Source organism: Portunus trituberculatus, chromosome 38 (genome assembly GCF_017591435.1).
Source record: "Portunus trituberculatus isolate SZX2019 chromosome 38, ASM1759143v1, whole genome shotgun sequence".
Lineage (NCBI taxonomy): Eukaryota > Metazoa > Arthropoda > Malacostraca > Decapoda > Portunidae > Portunus > Portunus trituberculatus.
Window position 1 is genome coordinate 37402677 of NC_059292.1, and position 23866 is coordinate 37426542.

Genomic DNA, 23866 nt, shown 5'->3' on the forward strand with positions numbered 1-23866 from the left:
AACAGTAATAGTAGTGGAAGTAGTAAAATAATAATAAAAAATATAAATAAATAAACAAATGAAAATAAAAATCTTAAATGAAAACAATAACTTCAACACTAATGAAAGGGTAAACTGAGAAGGGAACAGTGCAAAACTTTGTCAAATAAATCAACATGCTTAAACCTGCTGGGCCTTGCAATATCAACTAAAAGAAATGTCATGGCTGGAAGGGAGCTAAAACTTACTTTGGATTTCCAGTTTGTTTTCCTCAGTGCGAGATTGCTTGGACGAGTCATGGTTCCAGCATTTCCTACACTGGTCCTCATCATGGCTGCCATCATACTGACCTTCTCTCCCGGGCCATTGCGGCCATAGTTACGTGGCAGAGACGCAGACCTGAAGAAGTGTTTGGTGATGAATACCTATTTTTGAGTTGGAAATTATCACATCCAATTTGTTCCCCAGCAATTTTTCTAAACGTGAGAAATTAAATTTAATTTCATATTCTTTCTATCTTGTATTACTAACATACTGTCAGTTTTACAATACCTGGAAGCAAATGAAGGCATGGGAGGAGCCTCATTCTCCACATCTGAGAAGCCATCACTCTCCACGTCGTCTTCCAGCAGGTGAGTCAGGCTGGAATCCCCAATTGTTACGCGCTTTCCTGTTGTGCGATCTTTTCTTCTCTCTGTTGATTCCCTCTTAACTATTCTTACTGTTTTGATTTCTAAAGGTTTTTCTTTAGGAAGAATGCCTGGAAATGAATTACAGATTCCATAAAAATATATTGTGATTATCACACAAGTACTTTAAGAGTTTTGTTTAAATTTTGCAAAGTACATATTTTCACATTTTGGCTGAATGTTCTAAAAATCTAGAAAATCATGGTTTAACTTACCCTCAGTAAATCAGTTATATAAGCTTGTACACTGATAAAAAGACTTGTATATAATCATGAAACATTGGATATAAAACCATATACTTTACCTCCTAGTCTTAAAGCCTGACAATTGCTACTGCTTTGAGGTTGCCAGCCACTGCCTCTATACTTATAGCAGATCTGTTTGTCATTCAGGAGGGCTTCAAGTTTGCCAACTACCATATTCCTGGAAACAGCTCTTGTGGAACAACCTACCATAGTATCTCTTCATTCTGTCATCAGCATCATTAATATCCATATGGTTTGTTGGATGTTGTTGCTCTTCTCCATCTGGCTTGTTGTCAGCAGCATCACGGTCCAGTGTCATCATCGGTCTCATTGAGTTGTCACCATTTAAAAACATCTGCAGAAATTATAATGGAATTTTCCATAAGATACTAAACATTTTTAAAGGAAATACATTTGTTCACAATTTGATTTCATATTCATTGTTTCATGACTTAGCTATTGACTATATTTAAATACCTGTGAGCTTATAATACATGTTAGGAATTTAAAGTTGAAAGACTCCTCTGTCAAATATAAGGTCTAACAAAATAACAAAATACAGAGTTTCAGGGGAATTTAATTAATAAAAAGCTCAAAATATGAAACAGAAGAGTAGAGAAGGTGTTAATACATGGCATTTTTTTTAAACATGTGCAAATTTTTAAATCACAATCATCTCTGTAAGTATGCATCATGTCAGAGCCAAGATTGAACCAAGTTCCCAGTGTAGGTAATGTCAGTGACCAAGATGTCTGATGCATGTCTTCTTGTTATATGAGTCTTTGGTCTTAGTAAACACATCACATCAAGTGGAATGTCCATGCATAGGCAAAGATGGTAGGAAGAGTGAAATGTAGAGGATAATGAAAGGAAAGGAGAGCATTAATTGTGAGGTAGATGTTGATGTTTTAGTTATATACAGTATGGAAGAAAATAGATACGCAATATATTTTCAATAAGATTTAATGTAATAAAAAAAAAAAAGAGAGAGAGAGAGAGAGAGAGAGAGAGAGAGAGAGAGAGAGAGAGAGAGAGAGAGAGAGAGAGAGAGAGAGAGAGAGAGAGAGAGAGAGAGAGAGAGAGAGAGAGAGAGAGAGAGATATTTGAGACTAAAGAAGTCAGCAAATCCATTTCCCAGTTCTTTTCTCTCCCTCCTCATTCATCTCTTTCTCTCTCAATGGAACCAAGGCCCGATGAAACCAAGATGAGGGATCAATTTAGCTACAGCATTAGATGACTGAGTACATTTGGCTCCATTATAGCACTATAAATACTCTTATGGAACTAAAAACAGACCAGCGTAATCCTTGATTGCTATGTAATATTTTCTAAACTGATTTGGAATTTATTGATAAAAAAAAATTTCTATACTACTTGTAACTAAATGAATTAAGGTAAACAATTTTGGGTTAAAATAATGTTATTATCAGGTAAATTGGGAGCAGCTCAGTAAAATAATACAATTAGGATTTAGAAAATAAGACAAATCCAAAATTTAGCGATAGTTTTACATCACCGTAAAGAAAATTAAATAAAATTACCTTTAACTTACATTCCAAATCTCAACTAACCTGTCTTTGTTTTGCTTCTCCCAAAGATGACTGAGATTGAAGATATATTTGATCTGATTTATAATTATCCAATATAGGAGTTTCATAATCAAGGAGCTGGTTATAGGAGCGCATGTGTTCAGGTGCAGGTGGTGGTGGAGGGTAGTCAGAATCATTGAAGTCAGGACTTTCTGAATATTCATTGGGACTGATCTGCAATATTGGGTTTTAGTTATAGTCATATTTATTCATCAGACACAGGTTACAAATAAATGCACTTGCACATGCTGTATGGCCTTATCACTGAAGAGAGGGAGGAATACAAGGCCAGAAATAAGTAGACCTCTGTCATAGCTACGACCAGAGGGTACTTCTCAAGATCGGGTGTCACGCATGGACAGATAGACAGATAGGCATCTGTTATATATTTACAATTCCCTTATCCCAAATCCTTCAATTAGAAAAATTATTTACACATAGTGTCATTTGTGGTGTCTTATCATATCTATATTTATCTGATTATCAATCCATGGATGTCCTTTACTTGCACCAGTTAGGTCTCATTGACTTGAAAAGATGGAAGAAAAGAATTTGCAGAGAGTCTGATTAGTAACACTGACATGCAATACACAAGATTCTTAATTTCTTTATGTAATGATTGCCCAGGTTTCATGTGGTAGGATATTGTACCATATTAACAAACCAAGCTTTAGTTTTCTTCTGTATTGCAAGAATCTCAAGGCTGATCAATGACCTAATGTCAGACATCCAAAATGATTATGACATTAAAATATATTATTCCATAAAGCTGACATCATAATACCTTCAACTAAAGGAGTACCACTACCCTACCTCATCACCATATCCAGACGCATTTACATAGACGGGAGCATTACTCCGCCTGCCAGTCTCTGGAGGGTCCATCCCTCTGTCTCTGGTGGTCATGGCATCCAAATCAGTCTCCAGCCAGGTGCTGTGAGATCTTCGCCTGGATGGTATGGGAGCTGCACCGACCACACCAGTTGGAGAAGGCCGGATCTCTATCCCAGGATTTGCTGATGTTAACTTCTGTATCTGTAAGTAAATTATGATACATTTCTGTAAGGTAAATCAAGTATGAGATCAGTTCTTCTAAAACTGGTGATGATTCTTCCACTTCAGTGAAAAATGAAACACACAAAGAAAGAATAACCTAATCTTACTAAGATTTATGAATCTGATACAAATGATACAAAAGCTTGAAACAGAATGCAAGCAAGGGATCCTTGGTCCTGGACTCTCAATAAGTTAATGAATCATTTGGAAATAATCCTATTTATTTCTACAATCAGCGGAAGACAGGCATGTCAGAACTGCTTTGTGAAAGCTATAAATAAAAAATGTAAACTTACAAAAGAAAAAGAAAAGAATGATAATTTGTATCCCTAATTCTTTGATTTACTCAATTTGTTACATACTTGGTGACTCAATTCAATTCTTCGTCGCTGTAAGTCCTCCAGAAGTGTCTGCACTCGCATCATCTCAGATTCAATGTGGCGTGTTTCAGTGGTGCCAACACTTTCTTTCTGACAGTTGCGGGCCATTGTTATTTGAATCTTCTGTCTCAGCATCATCATTTCATGTTCCAGACGACTGTTTTCAGCAGCAGTTTCTTCAAGTTTCTGTTTAAAGAGATGCCAAGATTAAAACTTTGTAGCACTTAATGTTATGATGCTCCTTTTATTTGAAAAATATCTGTCAAAATAAGACATGTGGTTAAGGTAATGGGTGTCCTGGCAACAGTTTTGTGGGTGAAGTGATATGTTGCCCTAAAGAACACTTTCAAAGCTGTGCTTAAAAACAGTGATGAAAAATTAGTCAATACATTCACACTATAGCTACATTACTGCATCAACTTACACATGCATTAATAACTCAAATAAAAAATTTGTGTTTAGTTAGATATGCATAACTACAATTGCAACCTACATTGCTACTCATCAGTGCAGACTACTTTAGTTCAGCAAAGTAATTAAGCTACTCCCTATGAAAATTCTATGTTGACAACACATGGGTGGTCTGAATGATGTTTGTTATCTATGTAATAATTATTACTCATATAATAATAAAGGTGCAAATATTATAGTACATGTGCCAATAACATTACATCTTGGATTCCATCTTTTAACCTACATATTTATCAACAACTGCAAGTTAGACACATTGACTGAAGTTGAAAATGTTGTAGCTATTATCATGAAAGTGTAAAAATCAAAGAGGCTGGCTCAGAGGCTAAAGCTGAAATTCTTAACTCAATAGAGATAATCTCTGTATGACTTCATTCATGTTGCAGACTCTGTTGATCTAGCAGAAAGGAATATGAATGCAAACATGGGATTCACATAGAAAAGTTACCATTAATCTGCATAGATGTATTTATCTTGGAAAGATATCTAACCATTTTCCTGGTTAACTAACAAAAGTTTTTTTTTTCATTGCTTGACTGTCAGAATATATATATATATATATATATATATATATATATATATATATATATATATATATATATATATATATATATATATATATATATATATATATATATATATATATATTCAGACAACCAGACAAATCAAGAGATGATGTAATTTTAGGAAAAAAAGATCATTCATCTCTTCTCAGTTCCAAAGGAAAGATATGAGTGAACAATCAATAAACTTTTGAGATGTTATTTAAGCTCCAGCTGAACAATGTTCCATACATCATGGATAATTTTTGCACAAAATACAACTTATTATGTTAATGTATTATACAGATTAATGCTTCCATTAGAAGGTGTAAAAATCATTGGGAGCTAAGGTTTCCTCAAACAAGAAAATATTATATGTATATAAACTTATGCATGTGAGCATTATATATATATATATATATATATATATATATATATATATATATATATATATATATATATATATATATATATATATATATATATATATATATATATATATATATATATATATATATATATATATATATATATATATATATATATATATATATATATATATATATATATATATATATATATATATATATATATATATATATATATATATATATATATATATATATATATATATATATATATATATATATATATATATATATATACTCTTATTTTCATTTATCTATTTATTTTCTTTTGTTTAACTCACCCTTGCAGATACAGCAAGGTGAGCACGAAGTTTGGATAGCTCATGTTCCAAGTGTCGTCTCTGTTTCTTTCTGCGCTCAAGCTCTACAGGTCCTTCATTTGCTCCATGAGACTTGGACTGTAGATTAACTAGGGTACGCTCCAGCATCTCCTATGGTGGAGAAGTTAAATACTTAGCAAGGCTCTGACAACTACACTGATGGCCAAAAAGATGCAACTTATTTTTTTTTAACTTGTATAAAATTTTGGATATGGGTTAAACATTTTCTCTCTCATCCTAAAAATGTATCACAAATAAATCTTTTCAGCTCATCAGTGAATGATCTGATAAACTAGATATAATTTCTGGGTTCTGAGTCCTCTCTATATAAAAAAATTAACCTATGCAACTTAAATATATATGCATAGCCATAATTTTACTCAGTGTAGATGTGTAACCATAACTATAAATAGAAAACTTATAAAAGCCTTCTTTATCACTCCAATGTGATACTTTCTAAAGAATGCAGAGCTTCCAGAACTAATCAGCAGGAACTGTTAACTGAAGTTATGAATAGATTTACAGCAAAACTATATCAATATACATACAGAAGACAAAAACAGTAGAACACAGAAATACGTCACCCAAAGCACCACTCATGTATGCAAATAAATCCAAACCATATAAAGCAACACATCACAACATTCCAAGCATTCCTTTTCCTACTTTCAAATCATGCAGGAGACAAATGCATGCATCCACCCACATAATGAACAAGGGAATTAGTAGTGTCTTAGATAAATACAGGGCTGAGAATCCTCTATCTGGGATGATCAGTCTCGATGTATTCTACAGTTCTGATTTTGGATTTTGCAATATATATATATATATATATATATATATATATATATATATATATATATATATATATATATATATATATATATATATATATATATATATATATATATATATGCACCCACATACACTTTTATTCCTGATGAGGTTACATTCTGGAGCCAATTAAAAGTTTAATTAGTTCTGGGAAATCAATCACTGGCTGAGTTGCTTTCAAAAAACCAATACTCAATATATGGTAGGAATTCACTGAACAATGATAATATCACTTTTATTTGTGATATTATAAACTGTCTTTTTTTTTTTTGTGAGATTTAAGCATAAAAATGATTAATGACTTATCAACAATTTAATACTCAAAATTTTCATATCAAGTGCTTTCAGAATTCCACAATTCCATGAAAGAGATTTTCTGCCAGTAGTAAACAGAGATGAAATCAAGGTCTTCAAAATCAATCAAAACTGATATTAATAAAGTGTTCTGCAATATGAATTTACACAATACAATCAAGTATCAGAATTATGATGAAAGTTTGGTAAATATTTGATTTGGGACTACAGTATAAGCTTTCCACTTACAATATTATTAATCTAAATATGTGGCCAATAAAAAAAATGTCATGGAAAGCTATGTATGCCTTGTATATAATACATTACAGAACATTAGGAGTGATTAAGAAAATATTACGATATATTCTTATCAAAATGGCAACAAGCATCAGAAAATCATAAAAACTTAAAACTCCCTACAAGTGAAGTTCTTACAGCAAACAATAAGGTGAGGGGACTGAAGCATCTAAACCAAGAATAATGTTGAAAATAATGTCAAAGTGAAACAAATATGCTACATTTACATAACTTACAGGTGTCTTGCAAATATAAAGGATAGAGTGGCAAGTCATATGATAACTGAGGTACTATAATGTTGAAAAAAAAAAAAATTACTGAAGAAACAAAATATCATTTTATATACAAGCAATACTGTTAAGCAATCATCTGAAAACCAATATTCACCTGTTATCTACCACTTTACTTTCATTATATCCACTTGAATCTCATTATATATCTATGCACGCATTTATAATTCATCGGCTCTTTATGGAAGCTATCATTATAGCCCTTGTCCACACCACCCTCACACACACACAAAAAAAAAAAAAAAAAAAAAAAAAATCTAAGTATAATGATTGATATAAGCACAAATTCTCATGAAATTCATAATTTTCACAGTAAGTAATTTCACTGGTTCCTGATGAATTAGTGGAATTTTATGCAATAAATACTGAATATTATTAGCTCATTTCAAAACTATAATTAGTGTTATTCCATCTTACATATTTCTGTTTTTAAGCCAAAATTACTCAAAGGAAGATTTACAGATATCTCATATATTATATTAATTCATGTCTGCTAGAAAAGAAATAGAAACCAGTTGGAACTGGGAGGCAAGAGTGGTGTTTATTTCTGGATGCAATTTATTTTTTCTTTTAATAACCATGCTGGGTCAGCTGGTCACAGCCAGGCAGCTCCTGTGTATGGCTATGTAAAATGTGCTCCTCTTATTTATAATTTACATAATGATGATGGTGTGATGCATATTGAATAATGTTGCAACATTAAATTTGGCTAAAGGTTTGATTAATGATATTTAGGCTGAAACATCTTGATATATTTACCAAGATTTCAACATTAATGTTAGGAAGGTTAAACAGTGTTTAAAGATGCTTTAAACTCATTGACAGCATTCTGCCAAGCTATAAACATGGTGAGATCCACTTATTAAAAACACTTAACAAGGGAAAAATTACCATTTCATTACCTAAGAGCTTGTTAGTGACATTGGAATTAACAATGTTAATTCATTTTAACAGTTGGGCATGTTAGAGATAGGATGCAGAATTTGAACGGAAGCTGCTGATATTGCATCATAAGCTTTGTAAACATCAAAAACTCCACCTTGCCATTATGTATGATGTGATGGAATGCGGCAATAGTGACCCTGACTTCCTGAAGACTATGGTGACTAGTTGTCAAATGTGAGTACGTAAGAGTACATCTGAGAAAGCAGGGCTCAGTAGAAGCTGTGGAAATTTTCAAATCTCCATGGTAAGACAGGTGATGAATGAAATCAAGTTGCTGACTGTTTATCTTCATCATACTAGTGAAGTGTGTCATAACTATGTACCAGATGGACAAATTGTCGACAAACTATATCAAAAGGAAAAACGAAAAGGTAAAAAAATGTGTGTATATGTATATATAATTTTTTTTCTGTGTGTATATATATATATATATATATATATATATATATATATATATATATATATATATATATATATATATATATATATATATATATATATATATATATATATATATATATATATATATATATATATATATATATATATATATATATATATATATATATATATATATATATATATATATATATATATATATATATATATATATATATATATATATATATATATATATATATATATATATATATATATATATATATATATATATATATATATATATTGACACTAATAACCAATATACAGTTATAAAAAATGATAGAAGAGTAAGCCCAAAGTTTTATGGATGATCTGGCGCATCAAGGGACATAATGACTGTCCTTAATAGTCCCACTTTATATTCAAATTCTATTTCTTTTCCTAGTTGATCATGTGATTTTCAGTGAACCTGAAAATGGACTTTGGACTAGGAGAGATTACACACACCTTTTCTGAACTTATGGCATCTATGACATCAATAACTTTGGGAGAAAACTTTTGAGCTTTAACCTAAGACATTAGTAAAGTCCTCAGATAAAGATGGAACAACTTTACTGTAACTGACCATGGTAAGGGTAGACAGCAGATGAATCTTTGTGTTAATCACCTAATTGATTAGTAATTGTCTAAATCTTAAATTCTATGCTTGGCACTTTCAAACCAGCCCATATTAATGGAATGAAAAGCCTGAAACTCCATGATGGAATATGTAGTCACAGACAAAAATCGATAACTTTCTTCACTTACTTCCACTGTATTTGATATTCTTCTTTATTATGATGGCCTTTTAGGTTTGCTAGATAGCTCCTTAAAAACTTAACAATTGGTGTATTCCTGGCTTATCAGAGCACTTATGACTGAAGGGAAAGGATGAACACAGTGGAGGTGAGTAAAGAAGTTTAGGTGACTTTTGACAGTGAATGTTCCAAAACATATGCAAGGATGCAGACATGTATGATGTTATTCTGTGCATGATAATGACTTACCATATGAATTGATGCATGAATAAATGTATATTTGTATCATATATACATTTTGAAGGGTTAGACACAACCTACAAATTAATGACAGCTTTGGATGAGAGGTCAGTGATACACAACCATCTACTAGCAGTGTGAAGCAACAAGTGGTTTGGGTAGTACACCACTTTAAGGATTTTCCAACATTTTGAGTAAGTATTATGCACAACTGAATATCATTAGAGTGTCAATACTACCTCAAAACCTCGCCTTAAAATTATAAAAAAGAAGCACCAAAGAGGGCCCAGAATCTAACAAAGATGACCATATGATACCCAAAAGAGAAATAGTCAAGTTCGGTCACTCTAAAAATGAAGGATGTACAGTATTCGAACCTTCTCTCTCTGCAAGCTCTGAATGGTCAGTGATTCTTGGTGCAGGTTCTTGTCCAACTTATACAATTGCATCACTTTTCCCTGGAAGTTCAATGTTACTGTGTCATATCACTTGCTTGCATTACAAAAACATGTGAATAACACACATACACACACACACACACACACACACACACACACACACACACACACACTACAAAGTGAATGAACAAAATGAAAAGTTTTTTTGATACAACAAAAATCAATTTGAACATGTCTAAATACTGAATAAAATAAATATTCAAATCTCCTTTATTAAAACTGAGTGTTATCTAATTCAACCAAACACAGGACTCGTGCTAGTGTTGTGATCCAATGTGAGAAAATGATAATTTTGAAAACTTTCAGTAAAATGACATTTGTCTTTTAAAGTTGCTATGAACAATATCATTAATAAAACATTTACAAAAATACCAAAATGCAGTGAGCACATGTTCAAGCATGAACAGTATATATTATTTAGAGATAACATTGTTTGTATTTTACACCACTAAAAATCATAAATTTAGCTTTAATTGATTTAATAGGATGCATAATCAGCTTAGGACAGAAAATCAAATTGTTTCACATTTCTTAAAGTAGCTAGTAAATGAGGGGAGTAACCATTTCACTTTAATAATTAAACATCTTACTGAAAAGTAATTTGGGATTTGGATGAATCATTGAATAAACAATGCAATTTTGAAATACAAGAAATTTTCTGGTATTTTCCTCATAGATTTTATTAAATGAGATTTGAAAAAAAAATAAGAATAAACTAATGTGAAAACAACAGACATTCACACCAGCCAGACAAGACCCAACACCGAGCCACCACCTACCTCCAGGTCACTCTGGTCAGCAGCAGCCAACTCATGCTCCTGCAGCTGTAGATCCTCAGCCACTATTCTTCTTTCTTGTATTCTTCGGGAGAACTGAAGTGAATCAAAGCCATTTACCTGCAGAGCAAAGACATTTGTTTAGGACATGAATACACCAATCAACAGACACACTGATTAAATGCCTGCAACTGTGATTAACATTGCTTTTGATTTCTTGCCTTTCAAAGTAAATATAGGCAAGCTTTTATTTATTTATTATTGCTTTCTTATGCTCTTGTTCTGTCTCCCTAATGTAAAAATGAACGAAGAAATAAACAAAGGAAAAAAAAAACATTAATTTATGCTAGACTACTACACCAATATAAAAGCTATTACACAAGAAGGTTCTTGCGTCCACCCAAGATTATTAGCCTGGCAGGTGTGAAGTAGTACCTGGTAGTAAGGTCTGGCTCGTGGGTCCTGGTGGGGGGGCAGCCTGGAGTCTCCCCCACGGTACAGGGAGCCCAGCTTGACCATGTTGTCCACCAAGTTGATGAGAGGCTTGCCCATCTCGTACTGCGGAACAAGGGCACAGTGACCATTGGTAAAAGCGCAAGGCAGTCCAATTACCAGCGATTGTTAAAGATTACGCATGTTCATTAGTACAGTATATCATATTCTACAAACAAACTTTTCTAATCATATGCAATTTCATACTGCGGAACAAAGATGCAATGACCACGAAGAAGAAGAAAAGTTCATTATTATAAAGAATATATATGTAAAAACGACCTAAATGCGCATGATGTCTTCATTATCTGAGAATGCTTCTTGAATTCGCACATAAAATAAACACAAACAATCACAACACAAAGTGGGTATGCATACATTTCACCAGTTCAAGTCACTGGTGCACACACGACCAATTTGATTCATGTCTACTTCTGGAAATGAGAAAAGTAAGAAGCAACCACATATCATAACATCACTCATACATTATTTTTATTCAGTATCTCCACCTTACTCTGTCTTCTTCAGGTGTTTTCCATTCCCAAGTCGCTTTTCTGTAAAGTTATCTGTCCAGTTGTCGTTAATGTCGGCCTGTCCCTGTCCGTTTCCTCTTCATGTTAATCAGAATAAGTTGCATGTTACTACATTTAAAGAATTCACGGTTTTTTCGACTTTACTCTATGAAGAAAGACTAGTGCATTATGATATCTTGTCTTACAAAAGTGACACATGAATGACCTTTACGTTACTTTCATTTCGAAGAAGGAACGCATCGCATATGGCGGCAAATTTATAGCACGTAAAATGGAGCAAGTGGAAAGTTGTGGATATTTCATAAAGTTCATTTAGTAAAAATCTAGACACGAAAACGCATAATATGGATAGAATGATGTAATAAGAAAAGAAAAACAAACATGTAGCCGACCACAGGCGACAACTACTGTATAAAGCGCAGTATTTTATCAGATGGTAATTAAATCGGGAAGAGGAGACAGGCATGGTACAGGACTGTGACAGGGATGAGTACCTGTTTGTCAAGGTCGTGTAGGTGGTGATTGAGACTGGCTAGGCGGCGCAGGTGGTCGTCACGGTGCTCCCCGTCTAGCTGTGCCAGGCGGGCCTGCATGTGTGACAGCACCGGTTAGCAATACTGACTCAACCAAAACACCAGCCACAGCTTTGGTTCGACTATTTTGTTACAATAAACATAAATTCATATAATTCATGATGACAATAGATTCAGAAACTAATTCAAAGGCTGATGCACATTTTCAAGTGGTTTATTTATTAGTTTAAGTGTTAGAGAAGGGTAAGACATATAGACTCAACACTGGAATACAGTACAGTAAAAAAAAAAAAAAAAAAAAAAAAAAAAAAAAAAAACCTGAAGACGAAAATCCTCGTAAGATGATATAAGGTTGGACAGAAAAAAAACTAGACACAAGCTACAGAAAATCATGCACAGTGGAACTACTAACATGCAGATCACCCGGTGCAGCGAAGAAGGGCAAGGCAGAGACGAAAATAACTATACAATACATTGTACATAGGAATCAATGGTGGCAGAAGCAAATCATAACAGGTGCAGGTGCATAAATATTACAAAAAAAATAACAACAATGCCGCTGCTCATTGTACACAAAAAGCATAATAATATTTCGACAGTAAAAACAAAAACAAAAACTAAATAAAAATGGTCTATATACAACCTGCGCATTCAGTGTTTTCTACATCCATTTATTTATTTTCTCTGTGGGCTACTAAAGGACAAACTATCATTTTCGAATTCAGTTATTTGTTTAATGAATATATAAAGAAATAAAAAAAATAACCAGGTGTCAAGCCGTTACCAGTGGCCGTTCTCGCGTTAGTCTGGTTAATTGTGATCTCATCCTCAGAAGGCAAACAAGGATGCTGTGTTGCGGCGGTGACGAAGGCGTACCTGGGAGTCCCTCTCGACGCGGGAGTGGTGCCTCGCTGACTGCAGGGCCGAGTGGTGGCGTCGGAGTTGAATGAGGAGTAATACTAACTCCTCGTGAGTCTTGCCCAGCAACTCCCCAGCACTCAGTCCCTGCAGACCCCGCACATCCACGCTATCCTGACCCGGCGGTGCCGCCGCCAGTGCTGCTTGCTGCTGCTGCTGCTGCTGCTGCTGGCGGTGGAGGTGGTGGTGGTGGTGATGATGGTGATGGTGATGGTGCGGAACGGTGTTATGAGAAGTAGAGGAGAAGGTGTGCTGCGGAGTGGTGTGGAGAGATGTAGGCCGCCCGCCTTCCCCCGCACGGCTCGGAGTGCGGCGAGCACGCCGCTGGACAGAGAGGGGACCACACCCCGTAAGATCCCAACACTCATTCTTTGGCAAGACGGACGCGCAAAACATTAACGCACACAACAAGGCAATGTATACCAGCTATCGCATCAAGTGCCGTCTTGTAATCTCAAGTATGGTCAAACTCTACGGGCGAGGATACACACATTCGACACTCGTGCATTCTGAGACTACAGTTACTGTACTACGTGACCTTCAGATTGAACACTCTCACGTCACACATCTAAACTGTCACCTATGAGAAATATCTGATTTATCGGGTTGCAGGATCTTTCGTAAAAGAATGATATGAAATATCTATTTATATATGAATGCAAGTGACAACAATTTTTCCTCTGGTATTTGTGACAGCTGCAAGAGCTTGGTAAATTCAAGGCTCGGGAAACTTGCAAGTTTCTGCACGCTGCAGCCACATCTACTCAGCTACTGCAAGACCACAGCACGATGTTGCAGGCAGAACAGTTACTTCATTGCTATTGCTGCTACAGCTGCCTAGCATGATGCTACCATGATGCTCTACCAAGCGTCCCACTCTACCATGCGCTAATTTTTCATGCTCGAAGTGACCGACCAACCGGACGACAGACCAACTGACACACACACACACACACACACACACACACACACACACACACACACACACACACACACACGCACGCACGTTCTAATGCAACTCGGTCATAAAAATATATGCGCCTTTTTCAAGTTTCATCATTAACTGCTATTAGTATTCTTCAAAAGCCTGTCTGAATTTTCGTTTTTCGTAAAAACAACAACCCATACTACAAAGAGAGAGAGAGAGAGAGAGAGAGAGAGAGAGAGAGAGAGAGAGAGAGAGAGAGAGAGAGAGAGAGAGAGAGAGAGAAACTCCTGGCGGTAAGCAGCACTTCATAACGCTGAAAAGAAACTCATGCACTAAGCTGACATGAGCCTCGGAGGTGTCCAGTGTTTGGTTCAGGCGCTGCTCGAGGCTTGCAGTGATGAGGTGCAAACATAAATCCGGGGTGGACAAAAAGTAGTGGATTGGGGCGAAAAGAAACTGAACATTCATGATTTCTGCAACGGGCTGATACGAGTAAATGAACTTCGGCGGGTCAAGTCGGGCGTGGAAGAGGAGGGTGCAGATCAGGTCAAGTGTGAGAGTGGGCAATAAAGGTCAAGTCAAGCGTGGAAGTGGAGAATACTCATGTACGTAAACATAGGGCAACAAAAATTGGCAACTCAGGAATAGTAAATAAAAGTCAAGAGAGACAGACAGGGAATTAAATTAATAAGGAAACAAATCTGGAAAAAAAAAAGAAGTGTGAGGAGCCGACGAACGGGAGGAATGAGTGGTGAAGGCTGGGGCAGGTTCTGCTGCTGTGACTACCAATTCAGTAACCTTAGGAAGTATGGTGACGTGTTTAGCCTAATTCTTCTGTCCAAAGCTGAACTGTTCACCGCTCACTGTACCCGCAGTCGCCGCCACTACCACGCCGCACCACAGCAGCTCAGGTGAAGGAGGCACAGAAGGCAATCCAGCAAAGGTAATGCCAGTAACTTACCGTATATATATATATATATATATATATATATATATATATATATATATATATATATATATATATATATATATATATATATATATGAAATTAATCTAATGAAGTGGAAATGACAACAATAATTATAGGCAAACTTTTTAGTCAGCAATTACTGGACCGTTTACTTACTAACTCAACACTAGATGCCATGCCCTACATTTCTAACATTCGACCTTTAAGCTACAAGACTACAGCTAGCTAGGCATGCTCTGTTTATCATACTTTCATTAGATCTCGCAATAGTGCCATTCAATGTGCACACATAAAATGATGTCAAGCAAAATTTAAGGGGAAGAATCCATGAATGAGAAAGCATTTAGGCAGAGTGTTTCCCTCATAAAGTCGTATCAGATATCTAGACTATAGCTCATGACATTCATGCTCCCAGGCTGTCGCCGCTGTCTTCACTACTCCTGTGTCACTGAGCACACCACACTTAGAATGGCAGAGGCAACATAAGGCTTTAGTTTGCTCCAATTTACTGTAGAATTCACTCCAATAACACCACAAGGAATACTAGAATAACATTTGGCGTCCCACGAGGCGGGTGTTAAAAATTAGGAACTGTCGTACCCGAACACAACACAGCACCCAGCCCGTCGCCTCCATCTGTCCGACTCAGCGGCCTCTCAAAACCGTATTTTGAAACACTTAGACGTCACGCCTCGACAACTTTCAAAGAAGTGTAGTTTAAGTTTCACGAGTTTTATTTATTTATTTTTTTACGGTTGTAGTGATAAATTAACAATATTTCTACATTCTTACTAGGAGAAACACTCTTGAAAACTCAACTTATAATCTGTGGCCTTTGAAAATAGTCGTGGTGAAACAGCAAAGCGTTTCGAAACACGGGGCTCAGTCAGGTGGCAGAGAATGGCGAAGACCAGACCAGTGACAAATGTCCGGGATACAGACATACGTGAACCATGATTTTCAACATCCAGCACTCAACCACAACCCAACATATCGCGGGGGACAGACGCACGCACACACACCTCACTTACTTTGGACACGGTGAGCTCGGAGTCTGAGAACTGCTGCTGCTGGTGAAGGTCTCCGTGCAGGCGCCCGTTGAGCCGCTGGTCGTGGGGACGCAGGTGCTTGTCATACGTGGCATACTCGGGGTGCTGCTTGTACTCTTGCTGGTGATGCTTGTAATCTTGCTGGTGGTGTTTATAGTCTTGGTGATGTTTATACTCTTGCTGGTGATGCTTATAGTCCTGCTGGTGGTTTTTGTAGTTATGATAATCCTGGAAGTCATAGTGGCCTGCCCTGTAGGTGCCGTTGCCTCTCCCGCTGCTGTGCTGGCTGCTGAGCGTGTTGTAGTCAGCGATTACGGTGGTCTGGTGCGGCTGCTGACCCTCCTGATAGCTGGTGACGGCGCGGTTTTGAGCATGTTTATAGTTGTTGGCGTAGGTGGAAGGGTTCTCCTGGTAGTTTTGATGGTAGCCGTGTCCCCCGTGGTAGTTGGAGTAAGACGGTCCGTTGCTTTGGTAGCTCTGTCCCTGGTAGTGGTGGTACTTGTGTAGGTCGTCGCTCTTGTAGTGGTGGTACTGGTTCTGGGAGTGCGGGTGTGGATGGTGTTGGTAGTTCTGGTGGTGGGTGTGGGAATGGTGCTGGTAGTTTTGGTGGTGGGCGTGTAGGTGGGTGTGGGTGTGGCCGGATCCCTGAGTCCCCGATGAAGAGGTGGGGTTGGTTTCCAGCCGGCGAGGTAGACTTTCTCCAAGTTTAACATCTGGAAGGAGAGAAAAGATAACGTTAGCAAACTTCCCAACACACTGAATGAGGGATGAGCAAATAATACAGTTAAAATCAATAGGAGTCAAGTGGTGCAGTGGAACCATGCGTGCTTTGGGGTCCGAGGGGTCTCAAAGTGCACGGGTTCGAATCCTGTCCACGGTCGGAGTGTAGGTTGGGTTTCCTCACTCGGGGCAAGGGTTTCCTAGCGGATGGGCTTTGAGATAGGAGGTACCCCCAAAAATGTCCCCTTTAGCCTACAAATTCCTGTGAAAAGCCTACATGGCATAAATAAAAAAAGTAACGTTTCCTTAATTTATGTTCTGTGATCTGACATTTTTGCAGGACTTAGTAATTCGTCAATTCTTCGATCAGAGGAGTCTTGAACGTTTCAGAATCCTATACACATCATGTTTTAGAAGCATGCTGTCTTCTTTTAATACGGGTTCAGCACCATCGATGGGAAATTTACACAAGAGAACCCGAAAAAATCATGTGTGTTACCTTAAAAAATAGTCATAAGAACATAATATAAGAAAAGAGGGAAGCTGCAAGAGGCTACCAGGCCTACTCGTGGCAGTCCCTGTGTGTTTAAAGCTACCTAATTCCATCTATGATCCCATCTGTGAACTTATCTAATCTTCTTTTACAGTCTTGCTAATAGAATACGCGTGTCAGAATACTGGCCTTCGTTTAGAACAGAACAAATGTTGGTGGAATACGTACACTGTGAGGGGAAAAATGGCAAGTATTTCCACCACCTTTCTCTTTTCTCATCTCACGCAGCATTCCGGAAATAAAAGTCGTATTTTCCCTCCTCCAATCACCCATCCCCACTCCCACCTGGCGTATCTCTTCAGTTAATTAGACCGCTATTGTGATGTTTTACCATTCAGTGCGCGCGCGCACACACACACACACACACACACACACACACACACACACACACACACACACACACAGTCTCAATACCAAGCCTAGCCTTTTCTTTCCTTTCCCTTCCCTTTCCTTTCTCAACATTCTAATGCGCAAATTATACTAATACAGTTTGTTTGTGATGATGATGTGTTCAAAGAAGTTCTCCCTATATATAAATACTTGAAGTGCTGTAATATAACGTGACATATCTGGAGAGATGGACACATGTAACAATGATAAAAATATATTGATTCTGAATCTACCAGTAGGCAAGAATTCACACGATTAAAAGTACTCCATAAACTCTTTACAAACATCTACGAGAAGAAGAAATGCATTAAAAGATTAGATTTTCCAATGTATAGGCAGCAGAATGTTTTAGCGGCGGCTGCAAAAGAAATTAAATAAATGTCCAGGCGTCGTTTCACATTAAGGAACCACGTGTCAAATACCAGTGAGGGAGTTAAACACACAAGACGTTAGAAAATGCTACACATAGAAGAATTCGAAAGAAAATGTTGTAGTGCAGGAGAATTTTATATATCTAACGTGAAGCCTCTCTCCCTCCCCCGCCGAAAAAAGAAAGCTTACGTTAAGACTGAATATTTCCCCACACGCACTAAAATAGGCTTCGTTTCAGGGTGGGGATAATGATGCAGGAGATTGACGTGGGTGTCTGGGCGGCGTGCATAGCGTCAGGCCAATGCACCCCCTTTATCGCAGCATCGGATGTGTCTACTGCATATAGGACACAAAAGAATGCTAATGCTATATTGCCTCTGTTTTCTATTTTGTCACCGATCTTTCTCGTGGACAGTGGCTGTGGTATTCTGTGGCGTGTCAAGGTCCTCAATGTTTAGAATCCCCGTCCCTTCTACATCTTTCCCCTTGGACCGTGTGGCGTGACTATGGCTCTTTCTGGGTTGCCATACAGTTTTCTTGGTATTTTGATCTCTTATCTATCTCGTGACGCGTGTGGCTGTGTTATTTTGTGGTAACCTTTTCTCAGTATTTTACCACCGATCTTTGCTGTGACCCATGTGGTTGTAGTTCTCTCTAGGGAGTCGAGGTCAAGTTCCTTTAATATTCTACTCCCCCCAACTCCACCAGTTATCTTTGCTGTGTGTGTGGCCCGTGTGGCTGTGCTTTTCTCCGGGTCGCTGAGGTACAGGAGGCTGGCGGTGATCGCGGCAGCAACAGCAGCAGCAGCAGGCTTCCCGGCCAACACCTTTAAGGAGGGAGGGAACAGTAGTCAGCGTCCTGCCGCCGCTGCTGCCGGAAACGCGTCTGGTGGTTCCTCGTAACCCCGCCTTCTGGTATGGATTACCTCACCGCTGGTTACCCAAATGTACCCACAGCGTCACCTCAAGCACTCAAAGGCTCATGCTTACTGACACTTCAGTACGTCACCTTTCAGGGTTATCCAAACCCTCTCAAGCTTACTGACACTCTAGTACTTCACCATTCTGAATAGCATGAATGAACTTTAGAATTACAACAGTGACCACATGTTCTTAACGACACACCATAATGAATAAATCCTCTGATCACACCTAAATACGTAAATGAAGTTGATTATCACGCATATACCAACCAGCCTTGTCTGATTTGTATCACGACTAAAAAAAACATCTATATTCCGAGCAGGAACACGTAAAAAACACCACAGCTCATCTGTTACTGAGTATTCTGATTAAAATTTCGGTAATAAGTTCTGGTTTGTCAGCAGTGCACGGACACGTAATGGAGAAAATATATATATGAATGGGAAAATATAAACTCAACTGGCATCGAATAGGTAAGCAGAGGCACGGGAGAGGCTGGGAGAAGCAAAGAGGCAGGAAGAAGCAAGGAGAAGGACGGGGAATCAGGAAAAACAATAGGGATAGACAGGGAGAAGCAAGGCAGGGATTGACATGGGAGGAGCAAGGAAGAAGCAGGGAGAGGCAAGAGAGAGGAAAAAAGAGAAAGAGAGAAGCAACGAGAGGCAAGGAGAGGCAAAGAGAAGCAGCAGGCACCTCATGGTCAAACCCACGACCTTCACACTTTCGCTGCGCAGTATGAGGTGCTTGACTGGAGCCGTAAAACGCAAACCTGCCTCCCGCCCGCAGAAAGGGAAAGGAGTAAAAGGACGTACCAGGAATTTTCCCAGTAGGTCAAGCACTTCAAGCTCCCCACGCCACGCCATCCGCAGCGTTGTTCAGGAGGGTGTCAAAGGAACCATATTATGAAACACTATAATAGACCGCGCCTTCTCTTTGTTCAAAATGCTCTAGTTGAAGTTTGTAAAGGGAGGTTTTGTTGTTCCAGTGATAGATTAACAGGGTATCTATATTGTTAACAGTCGAAACAGCCTTGGGAACCCAGCTCATCATCTCTGTGGCCTTGGAAAATAATCGTAGTGAGAAAGGAAGGCTTTTCTGAACACTGGCCAAGGATGCAAGACTCAATACTCGTTTACTGGTTCCTGCTGCAGTAGATCAATATATACGAATTCTTTTATTTGTGAATTGCCTGAATACTCATTACAAGCCTCGGTTAATGGAAAAAAAAAAGAAGGGAAAAACGCGTGAATACAATGCTACACACGCTCATGGCCTTACTAATCCGCGGTGTTAAATTTCCGAGGCGCGGGTAATACCGAGCAAAGCACAGGCTGGTTGTATGACACTGCAAATGAACTGACGAACCACTCAACCTTTACGTGGCGGCCGCTTCTGTACCTCTGTCCGCTTGTGCACGAAGGAGGCTGTCCCATCCGAATCCAAATGGGTAATTACATCTCTCTCTCTCTCTCTCTCTCTCTCTCTCTCTCTCTCTCTCTCTCTCTGACAACAATGGATATTCGCAGACGGATCTTAAAAGCACGAAACTCATTATTAACAATCCTGGCGAGACTTGCTGGGATTCTTTTGAAAATACACTGGTAAAGAGAAAGAGAGAGACAGGAAAAGAAAAAAAAAACTAATAACAGGTTTTACAAGTTCGCAAAGTTTGCTGTGTATTTTCGCTGGAATGAACATTATAGCAACGCCAGAAAACTCCACTCACTCTTGTTCTCGGAGGAAAAAAAAAAAAAAAAAACTTTCACCGCAGAAAGAAAAAATTTTGTATCCAACCAAATCAGAAAAAAAAAAAAAGCCCAACTAACCAACCCAGCACACCACGACGCGAGATATATAAAGACCCGAGCGCCGCGGCATGGGTTTAAGTTTCGGTTGCCACAACTCGATACGATCTGGAAACAAACTCAAACAGGGATAAACGGAGAGCCGAGTAGTAGTAGTAGTAGTAGTAGTAGTAGTAGTAGTAGTAGTAGTAGTAGTAGTAGTAGTAGTAGTAGTAGTAGTAGTAGTATAGTAGTAGGAGTAGTAGTAGCAGGAACTTCTTACCTCCCATTAGGTCTGCTTGTGGTTACGGCTCCCATAACCAAGGCACGGCGGAATGGACTTGGCATTATGGGGGAAGGGGACGGGGAAAGTTACATGTAGTTACACAAAGTTTGATTCCATTGCACAGGACCGGCAATAAGGTTATAATCAGGGTAACGAAGGTGCCGGGAAGGTAGTGGAGGCAGACTGGAGGCCATGGCTATCTCGGAAAGCGATAGAGTTAAACTAAAGAGTGTTAATTCAATATTTCGAGCGCTAGTGTGACTGCCTGTATGTATTATGTTGGGTGGAGAGAGAGAGAGAGAGAGAGAGAGAGAGAGAGAGAGAGAGAGAGAGAGAGAGAGAGAGAGAGAGAGAGAGAGAGAGAGAGAGAGAGAGAGAGAGAGAGAGAGAGAGAGAGAGAGAGAATTATGTATGTGTATTCTAGTATTCTAGTTTTATTACTATTAGAATATTCAAATGCAATCATGTTTTTATTTTACTATTACTGTTCTTTACCAATTTACGTTCTGCTTCATCGAATCACCCATTGTTACAAACGTTGTTCTCATGACTTTATATTACTATGGACCGCAACACAAATTATACTCGCTGTCCTTTTATTTAGCTTTTGTAATTTTCTGCCCAATAACAATCGAGTACCTAAAATCTATCAATCAGTGTGTAAGCCTTCCGCAAAAGCTATCCCATCAAAAAGCTCACCGGCACTGCACAGACGAGGGTTGGCTATGGACATTGGATGAGTTGGAGGGCGGGAGCAGCACATTCATTCATCTACACTCCCACTGTCTCTCCGTTCATGCAGTCACTCTTGAAGCAGACAGCACCGTCGCCCCGCTTCAACAACGCAGGGGGCATGAATATAAATCCCAGTCCGGCCCAATGCAGTCCATAAAGTTTCCCTCAGACAACGCCATTGGTACGTTTTCCTCTCTCTCATAAGAATTCACAGCCTTAGGACATTCCCACCTGTGACTCCAACTTCCTCCCACCAGCTGTCCTAACTCATGTCCTCAGGGCCCCTCCTCTCCTTCCCCTCATTAAAGCCTTCTATCTAAAGTTTTATCAGAAAAGTTGCTTTGATTCATGCAGAGCATCTCTCAGCCTCCGCTGTCGCACCCTTCTCCCGGCCGGCGATGACTTGAATAACTTTTCGACAAGGGCCTGGGGTTAAGAAGGGATCGCCACACTAGAGATTGGGTTTGTCACTGTGTTATTTTACAATTTATCTCTGTTTCAGTGAGGCACATATTTCAATTGGAATTTGGTTACCATTATAAGAATTTATGATATTTATGACATTAAAAATTTACTTACTTCCATAAAATAACTTATTTTCTTTTCATTCTGGATGTTACTATAAATCTTTCACGAAGATATCTGTCGTGATAATAATGTTTAAACTTCACTCTTTCACCGACACATATCTAATTTTCCTGTGGATACCATTCCAAGATTTTATTAAGTTAAAGATGATATTTTACCATAATGGTAACTTTAAAATTTCATTTACTTACACGACACACGTTTAGTTATATTCTGAATAATAACACAAGATATGATTACGTTTAAAATGATGCATGGACGTAATGGAGTTTGAATTTAATCTCTAGCTATACACGCACTACTGGTATATCCACTCGGTCTTTCCTGGTTAGTGTCTGGAGAAAGTAAACGAATTACTACAACAACGTGAGAAAGACACACTTGACAATCTGCATTCGTTTTCTGTATAATATTTCTACTTTGCTCAACAGAAGACTGGCCACCACGAAGAGGACAAGGATATGGCAGAGTAAGAGAAGCACCAAAGAACCATCAGGCTATATATTTCCACCTATCACAAAGCTTTCTTCAGGTATTTAACCCCTTTAATCATGGGACGCATTTTTACCTTAAGATTTATGTATGATTAGACCATCTTATTGACATTAGGAAGGCTCTATGGAAGTCAGAAAATTAATGGCCACAGTCTTCACTATTTTAATCCCCCACATAAGTTCTGAAGCTGTATCAAATCGCTAAATAGTAAGCAGACGGAATGTGGAGACGCGTCTTGGTACTAAAGAGTTTAATAATGAAAGGGTTCTCTGAGACTGACGGCTGAACCAAGAACAGGAACCAGAGAGCCATGAGACACAAGGGACCCCGCCCACTACAACCATCACAGCTCACTCACGAACCTTTTACCTCACACTTTACTCTCTTCGACACTCTCCTTCACCTATCCTTCCTTATTCCTCAGCTTCCTCTTGACCTATTCTTCCCGTCACCTCCTTACACTACAGGTCCTCCCTCTCCCGTGCCTCTTTACTCTCCTTCATCTCCATCACCACAACTATCACCTACTGCCTCCTTGCCTCCTTCCCTCCCTGACTGCCTGCCTGCCTTTCAACAGCGTCCATCA

The 23866-nt window shown here is 38.1% G+C and overlaps 1 protein-coding gene across 25 annotated transcripts in view; it reads right to left on the reverse strand.

Moving 5' to 3' along the window:
- The window catches only part of LOC123515007, a 384569-nt gene that overhangs the window by 6787 nt on the left and 353916 nt on the right, over positions 1-23866 (reverse strand). For 14 of the 25 annotated variants that reach the window (XR_006677730.1, XM_045273355.1, XM_045273335.1 and 11 more), the window contains 13 exons: positions 16417-17147; positions 13446-13655; positions 12531-12623; positions 11447-11569; positions 11015-11131; positions 10155-10235; positions 5661-5810; positions 3921-4124; positions 3316-3537; positions 2485-2676; positions 1121-1268; positions 532-739; positions 228-378 (listed from right to left, as the gene is read on the reverse strand). Coding sequence is in view for 24 of the 25 variants with exons in the window: in XM_045273355.1 (XP_045129290.1) it covers positions 228-378; positions 532-739; positions 1121-1268; positions 2485-2676; positions 3316-3537; positions 3921-4124; positions 5661-5810; positions 10155-10235; positions 11015-11131; positions 11447-11569; positions 12531-12623; positions 13446-13655; positions 16417-17147 (2630 nt within the window). In the remaining variant the exon portion in view is untranslated. The remainder of the gene's footprint in view (positions 1-227; positions 379-531; positions 740-1120; positions 1269-2484; positions 2677-3315; positions 3538-3920; positions 4125-5660; positions 5811-10154; positions 10236-11014; positions 11132-11446; positions 11570-12530; positions 12624-13445; positions 13656-16416; positions 17148-23866) is intronic. The other 11 variants (XM_045273334.1, XM_045273345.1, XM_045273342.1 and 8 more) reach the window with 8 other exon arrangements.